The sequence below is a fragment of the Mus musculus genome, chromosome 9 (assembly GCF_000001635.26).
Source record: "Mus musculus strain C57BL/6J chromosome 9, GRCm38.p6 C57BL/6J".
NCBI lineage: Eukaryota > Metazoa > Chordata > Mammalia > Rodentia > Muridae > Mus > Mus musculus.
In genome coordinates this window covers 18,306,512-18,315,939 of record NC_000075.6, presented here as the reverse complement: position 1 = coordinate 18,315,939, position 9,428 = coordinate 18,306,512, and the positions used below count along the sequence as shown (strand labels likewise).

At 34.2% G+C, this 9,428-nt stretch overlaps 1 protein-coding gene across 1 annotated transcript in view; it reads right to left on the bottom strand.

Annotated features, from left to right (window-relative positions):
- Positions 1 to 1,939: 1,939 nt before the first annotated feature.
- Positions 1,940 to 9,428, bottom strand: part of Chordc1 (cysteine and histidine-rich domain (CHORD)-containing, zinc-binding protein 1) — a 21,734-nt gene continuing 14,245 nt past the window's right edge. Inside the window, exons 7-11 of the mRNA NM_025844.2 lie at positions 7,120 to 7,190; positions 6,002 to 6,107; positions 3,909 to 4,028; positions 3,448 to 3,510; positions 1,940 to 3,162 (exon numbers count right to left, since the gene is read on the bottom strand). Coding sequence (NP_080120.1) covers positions 3,019 to 3,162; positions 3,448 to 3,510; positions 3,909 to 4,028; positions 6,002 to 6,107; positions 7,120 to 7,190 — 504 coding nt within the window. The 3' untranslated portion in view covers positions 1,940 to 3,018. The remainder of the gene's footprint in view (positions 3,163 to 3,447; positions 3,511 to 3,908; positions 4,029 to 6,001; positions 6,108 to 7,119; positions 7,191 to 9,428) is intronic.

Below are 9,428 nucleotides of genomic sequence, written 5' to 3'. Positions count from 1 at the left end.
TTGAAGTCATAGGTAGTTGTTAAGTGCCCAAAGTGGGTGCTGGAAAGCCGTGTCCAGAGGAATAATAGCAAGTGCTCTTAACCACTTTCTATTATTTTTCCAGCCCCCAGGGTAATCTTAAAGAAGAGGGTTGATAGTAGTATCTCAGGACTCTCTCAGGACTCAGAATATTTGCAAGAACATTTTAATGGGTCTCTTCATTCTGATGAATAACTAATATTAGAAAATCAAACAAATCATATGAAAAAGACAAAATTCCATAAAATAAGATACAAATGTCACAGCTGAATCATTGTACTCACAGTGTGCTCCAAAAGATGTACACAATCAATCTATAAACATCTCATTTCAATTTAGTTTTGTATATCACTGGCTTAAGTTTTACAATAGGTGTTGAAGAATTATTACCCTTTAAGGGTTCCGCTAAAATGTTTAAAATTAAACATTCCTACTTTAAAATGTTATACCAAAGTTAATGTCTTAGTTTTGTAAAATACATGTAAGATTTTAACACAGGAAGACAATATTCTTATTATAAAAAAACTCCTGCACTATTTTTATAATTCCACCAACACAAAGTTACTGCAAAATAAAAGGTTAGGAAAAACAGGTCAACTTATTACTTCCTTTGTGCAAGCAAAAGCTAGACAAGAAAACTGCATTTTAAATTTCCCATGATAAATTGAGTTACAATGTGTATAAATTTTATCTAGGGTTGATTGTTTTGATGCTCTAATAAAAGAAATATATATCTAATAGAAATAACTTCTCAAAGCTAACAAGCATTTTTATTAACTGCTAGGGTAAAATACTATTTCTTAAAAATACTGTAGCTTTAGAGTTAAGGTAAATTTTACTTAATTTTTATCTGAAGGCCATGCAGAAGTTCTGAAACAATAATTAAATGGTCACAAACTATGCACAACTATGGAAGAATATGTTGTGCAATCATGTCTAAAGTTAGAAAACTTGCTCTAACAGTGACATCAAAACAAAGTTGTTATTCAAAAGAAAACAAAACCACCCCAACAAGGAAGTGATACAGATATAATTATTATTTTGAATCAAATTGTTTCAACCTCTTTCCTCAGGTAGTACACAAGATCTCCTTTCTTTTTCTTTTTGGTTTTTCGAGAGAGTTTCTCTGTGTAGCCCTGGCTGTCTTGGAACTCACTTTGCAGACCAGGCTGGCCTCGAACTCAGAGATCCACCTGCCTCTGCCTCCCAAGTGCTGGGATTAAAGGCAGCGCCACCATTGATGGGCAAGATCTCTTTTTCTAAATTCATTCCCTTCTAACTATAAACTTAGAAACACTATTTGGATCCCAGTTTTTTATTGCCAAAAAATGTTTAGTATGTTCTTGCTTCATCAAAGCCTGAAGGTAGATTAGTATCTTTATACTTGTTGCCTGAGGTTCATAATATCTTTAATAGTTATCTACTAATAGCAGAATGATAATTCATGCAAATAGGTTGCTTGCTGTATCAAAGAGCACAGAATAATTGACTGATGCCCATGGAGGCCAGAAGAAGGTCCTGTGTGTGAAATGAACGTGAATGCAGGGAATTGAACCCATTAACTAGTGCCCTTAAAGGAGCTGCCTCTCCAGCCCCCATAGATTCTTTACTAACTAAAACAATAGACTAATGAAACTTTGTTAGGATTCTATTAACACCAAAGAGTTTGAGAAATAAAGACCTTCAACTTTCATTTTGATCTAAGTTTATCTGTGTCATCTACAACTAATGAAAATGAAGTATAACACATAACCATTATATGTAAAACTCTTCATGAAACCCTTAAAATGGCTCCCAAGAATTAAACTACTAAATTAACTTAAAACATAACATTCAGGTATTCTAAAATACAGACAGACTGTAATTTTCCCGTTGTATATTACTTTTCTTGTCTTGACCAAAACACATGACAGAAACAACTCAAGGGAGGTAAGGTTTATTTTGGCTCACGGTTTCAGAGGATACAATCTATAATGGCTGAGGAGGCAGCAGTGGGAGTATGGGACAGAGGTGGTTCATATGTCCTGACTGGATCAGACCAGCAAGACTGTATAATCCTTAAAGGCTCACCCCTCAATATGCTAAAGGTTTCACAGCCTTCAAAATAGAGCCCTAAGTTGAAAGACCAACAGCTCAAAACAAGCCTCCAGGTACATTTCAGATTCAAGCCGCAACACACACCTTAATGTATTTCAACGAAGCTACACATTCACAATTTAACAGATACAGTTTTTCATCAGGGAGACAGATATCACCCATAAGAGTGTTTAGACTATAAATCAGATATAATTTTGTCAAAACACCATAAAGAGTTCTTTAAATAATCAGGAAAGAGATTTTAACATTATTGCTTACTCTTATGATGAATTTTAACCAAATTGTAATTCTATAATCTTAGTTTATTTCCTATAGACTTAAATTATACTGCTTGCCAGGTAATGCAAGTATTGAAGCAACTTTCTAAAATTAATTTAACTGCAAATGAATTATAAACTCAGCCAGCACACACAGACGGTTTGACTCCACTTCAGAATTAGTACTACAAAAAGTAACTACTGCATAGGAAGAAACAAAAAGTCTTTTCCTTAAAGATTTTCAAGAATTATAATAACAAAAGTTCATGGAGAGGCCAACTCAGTTTTTTATATACCACTTTGCTTTCCCATTTAAGGGAAAAAGGAGTTATCAGGATTAAACAAAACAAAACAAAACTTCTTTCACTTCCTGCTTATAATAATTTATACTAAAAAATACTGCAATTATACTTATGGTTTCTTTCCCTCCCTTCAAGTGTAAGGGCAACAACTATAGTTCTAGTGAGGAGACTTGAATAATTATATTATGCAACTCGAAAGGAAGATAGAGGCACAAACATTTAACAGACTTTGGCTTTGAAGAACCTCATGATGACCCCAAAACGACAGACTAAAAACAACAAAAAGATTACAGCAGCAAGCAACTATTTCACCACACACATTAAGAATTCCATTTCTCTTCTAATCAATCAGCTATATCTTTTTGTTTCTCCTGCTTTTTGGTTGTAGGTAGTTCAAGACTTGCCCACTGCATGGGTTCCGCCTTTCTCATAGTGATCTCAATCTTTGTTGCAGTCATAGTTACATAACTTCGTTTAACATCAATTACCTACAACACATCAAGAGTAAGAGTTAACCTGGTGCTTTTATTGTTCTCAGAAAAACATCTTGTCTAATTTCAAAATCAAGCTTCTGGGGCCATTTTAATGCAATTTAATTATCTTGATAAAACATGTTAAGGTTATATTCATGAGCTTTACTATGTAAAATACATGTAAGATTTTAACACAGGGAGACAATATTCTTATTATAAAAAAACTCCTGCACTATTTTTATAAGCATTCTAAAAATGATCTTAAGAATCAGGAAAAATTGATGGATTCATAATACTTACACCCCACAGTTTCACATTTTGATGAAATTCTTTCTCTCCTTCAAATACAATGTGTACATTTAACTGAAATAGATAATGTATCGTCATTATTTTGGTGCTAAGTATTGAAAATATGACCATAATACACAATAACCATGCAGTGAAACATTGAACCACACCAAGCCAAGAGTAGACTAAGTACTAATTATAAAGACAATACTGGCATTGCTCAAGCTATGACAAAATGTCAATATTGAGCCCCACTGTTTCATTTAAGAAAATGATTAACAGGAAGAATTAGCTAGAAGATTGATACTGAGACACAAATATGTATTTTGTGATTTTTCTAAGCTACTATACTTCTAGATAACTTTGGAATAAAGTCTACTACACTGTGAGTTTCACTTAAAATACTGTTTCTATGAAAGTCATTTGTGATTTTCTGATCAGAATGAAGAACTTTTGAGAACATGTTTACTCACCAAAGTACTGTTGGCTTCTACTTGACTGAGTTCTGGCAGGGAATTTTTAGCATACACTGAGATGGTAACTTCACCCCCAGTCTGATGCCAGTCGTGTCTACACGGAACAACTTTTTTCCCCTGTAATGTAAGGAAAACTTTGTAATCTTAAAAACCACTACACAATCACTGTTTTAAAAAGAACTGGGTCAGTTAATGTGCAAAAATTATTATACACAACTAAGCACTTCATGCATTCAGGGCTACAACTTCTAAAGATCCTACAGAGAGGCTTAAATAAATTATATCACAAAATATCTTAACAGCTTATGATGTGAGTACCCTGGTTTCTCCAATTTGGTTTTCCTTCTTTAAGGTTACATTGTTACTGTCCATTTAGTAGATATTTTACAGGCCTCATTAAACTTTTATTCTACTTAAATATACTATAGTCCACTAAGTATGAAGACAGAAATGAGAAGACATTTGTATGGTAAGAGACAACTATGAACTTGAAAGCATGAGACGCTTAAGTTTATTTTGAATGAGTGAACATTTTGGGGATGTTACGATTGGAAATATGGTTCTGCTGGTCCTGTGCCTGCTTTCCAAGCAGGAAGCCTGAGTTTGGAACACCAGCACCCACATAAAGATGTTCATCTGTGCTGGAATGGATCTGCAGCCCTAATGCTGGAGGACTGAGCACAGACCCCACAACTGAACAGATGTGCTCTAGCCTCAGGGAAAGACCATATCTCATGAAATAAATTGGCCAAGCTTGGAACCTTCACACACGTGTACACACATACACACACACACACACACACACACACACACACACACACACACACACACACACACACACACATTGTAAGCTAACAACTATTCTTAAGATTATTAAATTTCCTAGTCCTTTCTTATTAACATGCAGATAATGTAATACCTTACAGAAATCATCTTCTGACTGCTCTTATCAAAAGGAGCTCTATTTTCCATTGCTACACTATGTATGCTATCAGTAGAATTGAAAAACAAACAAACAAATGGTGATGTTTTCTAAGTAAACTGCTCTAAAAAGGAACAAATTAGCCACAAAATTCAGGGAACTCTGAAATACTTATTTTTTTAAAGTTTAAATTGTTAAGGTTTGACAATAGAGAAAAATGTATGAGCAAGCCTCACTTTCTTTTTTTTTTTTTCCAAACCTCACTTTCTGCTAGTAAAACATTTCTGCAAGTTTTATGGTCAGTAAACTATAATTCAAAAGCAAGAACAATGAGATACCCAAATATTGAATATCGTTGAGTTAAGGCCTTGAGTTACAGATACAAGTTTTATGAATTAGAAAGGATCAAAAAACGTCAGTAGTAACAGCATAACACAAAGGATTTGTTTATATTAATGATGTTGTTAAAATAATAACATCTTGGTTTATATTAATAATGTTGTTATTACTTTAACAACATTTAGCGACAAACCGGTTTCTTGTTTTTAACTTAAAGGACTATAAGGAAGTATGTTCATAGGCCTAAGACTTTTGGCCGCTAGATAGAGAGATTTTATGTATGTATGAATAATTTTGTAGCAAAAAAAAAAAAAAATCAGATTTAAATATTGGTTTAGTAACACTAAATTAATAGGAAGTGGTTTTATAAAACAGTTTTAAGAATTGGAAATGTTTTTTAGATTTCTTCTGTGTGGATGAGTGCTTTCCTGCATGTGGTCTGTGTACCACAGACATGCATGGAGCCTGAGGAAGTGGCGAGCCTTGTGGATGCTAGGAACCAAACCCTGGTCCTTTGCAAGAACAAGAGCACTTAACCACTTAGCCAACTCTCCAGCTCCCCTGTAACCAGTGCTAGTAAGACAAAGAGCTTTCAATTTTGGCAGGTTGAGGATATTATTGAAAACTTATATACCTGAATCAATACATACAAGGATTATTTTGTCAATAGTTATTGCTGAGATATTGAGATTAACTACTTTGTACACATGACAATATTTAACCCTGTAAGAGAGCTACTTTTTTAATATGAACACATACTAATCTCAGATCTCTTAAAAACGATTTAGATGAATACAGATCAGCATATTACTTTGAAAAGGTTACTTACTGCATCTTTTTTAGTCCATACATGCTTCCCTCTTGTACAGCCCTCTTGGGCTAAGAATGTATTAAAATCTGAAGTTTTTCTTCTACAACAGCTCCAATATTTCATCCTTTAAATTAGACAATGAATTAAAGCCAATATTTTCATTATAACAAATGTAATTAAGAAATAAAAACTCCAATTTTAAATATCTTGCAAGTACTTAACTGCTAAAATACATACATACTAGGGAAACTCATTTTAAAAACCAGGGTGTTATTTATTGTAATAATTCAGCTTTTGACTAAATATACAAAACTACTTGGAGTCTATGTCTGTTTTCTCATGGAGAATGTACACCTAATTCCCTCATGAAGCTACCAAAATGTGGCATGACCAAAGATACTAATAGTCATGTTTTAATAACAGTAAAGAACATGGAGCAAAGTGGAATCTAATGTTTCCATACATGATGGCCAATCACAAGGAAGGTAAAACCACTACTAACTTAAGAAACAACCCTGCACAGGGAATAAAAAATTATAGGTCTCCAGGTTAAAAATCCTGAAACACGTGGAAACAGTTGAAAACTCTAATATAGTAAACTTTCTATATATTAATTGTATATAATTATATTACAACGTAGTAACAAACTGTTAATTAAGAGTTATGGAAAAGCGTGGCCTTTCTTGGTTAATGCTTTCATTGCTCCACAGCTAAAAAACCTAATGTCCAAAAACTGAATGTCAGTCCGTTACACAAAGAAGAGTAAGTCAGGCTCTACAGTAGGACACGCCTGTAAGCGGTTCTACAGGAGGCTAAGGCCTGAGGATCCCAAGGTAGAGGCTGTCTGCATAACCAGTAGAACCCTGCCTCAGATTAAACACAAACAAACAAACAAACACCCCCGAACAAGTCCAAATAAGATCACACTGCAGAATCACCACGATTACTTAAAAGCTGTAACCCTATTTTCTCCTGTGTTTAAGAAGGCAACTGTACCTCCCCACTTTCTTAGGTTATTATAAGGATTAAACGGTATTAATGTAGGTAATAACTACATGGCAGTGTTTAAAGATATAAAGGTTTAATTAATGCTTTGAATCAATACTATAAATATTTTAATTAGGTATATAAGTTACCCCTCGTGGAAAATAGGTACTCCAGAATGATATACACAGACTTCTTCTAGACTCTGTAGACCCTGGTATGTCTATAAAACAAAGACACAGAGGAAAGACATTAGCTGTTTATCTCACACTTGCATCTTATAATACCTATCTGAAATACTGGTTACACATAAGGCCTTCATATAATACTAACAGCAGCTACAAGAACACTGTTAAGTTCATCAAGGAATGGAAAATGACCCTCTTTTGGACATGGTTAAACTCTAGATCTCTGGAAAGAAAGCAAACAGAAAGGTAGGCAATTTATATATAAGATGGTTTTAGCCTTTTAGGCATGAAGTTACACTGATTTATATTTAAATATTCAAATTTACAGAAACATGTTGGAATCAAGGGACTCGTACTCTCACCAGAAACATGATTATATGTACAGTATATTCACTCTGTGTGGGCATTACAAATTAATATGGGAAGTCTAATAATCATTTCTGAAGTTTCAGTAGAATACTGATTTCTTATCCCTACAAATGGTAAAATGAGCTGCAGACCTATATATACATCCATGGTTTGTCTGGAAGATCCGGGCCCCACTGCTGCTGTACGTGAAGGCTCTACAGGTGAATTCACAAAAAGTCACGTTAATAAAACATGGATGCAGCTTGCAGTATATTCTCTACTTTTGTATTCATATCAACTAAAGTATAGAAGACCAAAATTTTTGGTTTCATTTTTGTTAAGTACGAAGTGCTAGGAGTTTATCTCCTTAAGTATATATGTTAGAATCTGAACTTAGTATTGCCACCTAAAAATGTGTCTTTTCTCATCTTATTCAATGGCACCAAATGTACTCACAGATGTCTTCCACATCTGAATCAGTAAGTCTGTCCCCTCTACCTCTAACGTTATCACAAAATCTTGTCAAATTCAATGCAGATTCAAACAACAATCAGTTTAACCTCACTCAATAACTAGCAAATGCACTATTTCCGTTTCCCACTTCTCAATTCCTCTTCTCTCCTGGGTACAACTTTCTAATTACTACCATTCTTCTCAAATTCCTTTGATTAAAAACACCATCATATTCAGTTACAGGTGTTTCACACATTTCTCTCTGCATAACAAATTGTAGCTCAGAAGTATTTCTTAAATAAGGAGAACAACAGAAAAAAAACAGACAAAACTTTACTGCATGAAAATTAAAAGTCCCTCTGCTTATCAATGACATCATCAGGTCAGTGCGAATCATATAAAATATCTGACAAAGGATTTGGCAGCTGTAAGATATGAAGATTTCCCACAAAATTAAGAAAAAGATGACAAAAAAGTAGGTGAGAGATTACATACATTTAACCCTAGAAGAAAGAACTAGTCAGCTTAAGAAAAGGACTCGGGGCTGGAGAGATGGCTCAGTGGCTAAGAGCACTGACTGCTCTTCCAGAGGTCCTGAGTTCAATTCCCAGCAACTATATGGTGGCTCACAACTAACTGCAATAGGATCTGATGCCCTTTTCTGGTGTATAAATAAATAAATCCTAAAAAAAGAAAGAAAAGGTCTCAACCTTAACACCAGTGAAGAAAGTAAAAAGCAAGGAAGAAAAAAAGATTCTAGTGTGTAGACAACCCGGTGGATACTACAAGCATTTGCCTCCATTCAGCTAAAACTGAACATACATACAATTCCATTTCTAGTCACTAAAGTTACACATTGAAATATTTAGAGTAACATTATTAAAAAAAAATAGGAAGGAAAAAAATGAATTATCAACTGCAGTACACTTTAGTAATAACCTCAGAGTCCCAAAATGGGTCAGACCATGGCTACATTCCATAAAACAAAGAAATTAAGAAAGATAACAAGTTTTATTATTCCTTTTACATTGACATCAGTAACAAGCAAAAAATAAACGCTGATGATAGAAATTTTTGGAAGAAAAATGTCAAATAGCAGTTAAGCTGTCTTTTTCAATACTGTCATGTTCATTTTGAAAGCTCATAAGTTTTGAGTATCCCCCACCCTCAAGGAATCTCAGACCAGAGGAATAGAAGGCCAAAATCCAGTACCAAATCAAATGGAAGGCCAAATCATAATGAGTTCATGGTAGGTGGGGCCATACCCTGACTGCAACTGCTTTATTATACATTATTTCTAGCCCTCTATTTAAGCGTTAATCTCACTCAGCCAAAATGGACTTTGGGTGGATGCTGTTGGATCTTTGTCCCTCTCCCTAGTGTGATCACATAAATAAAAGCTTTTTATGTTTTTCACTATTAATTTATCTGTTTTAACTAAATTATCAAAGATGAACTTGGCTTCTTGGGAC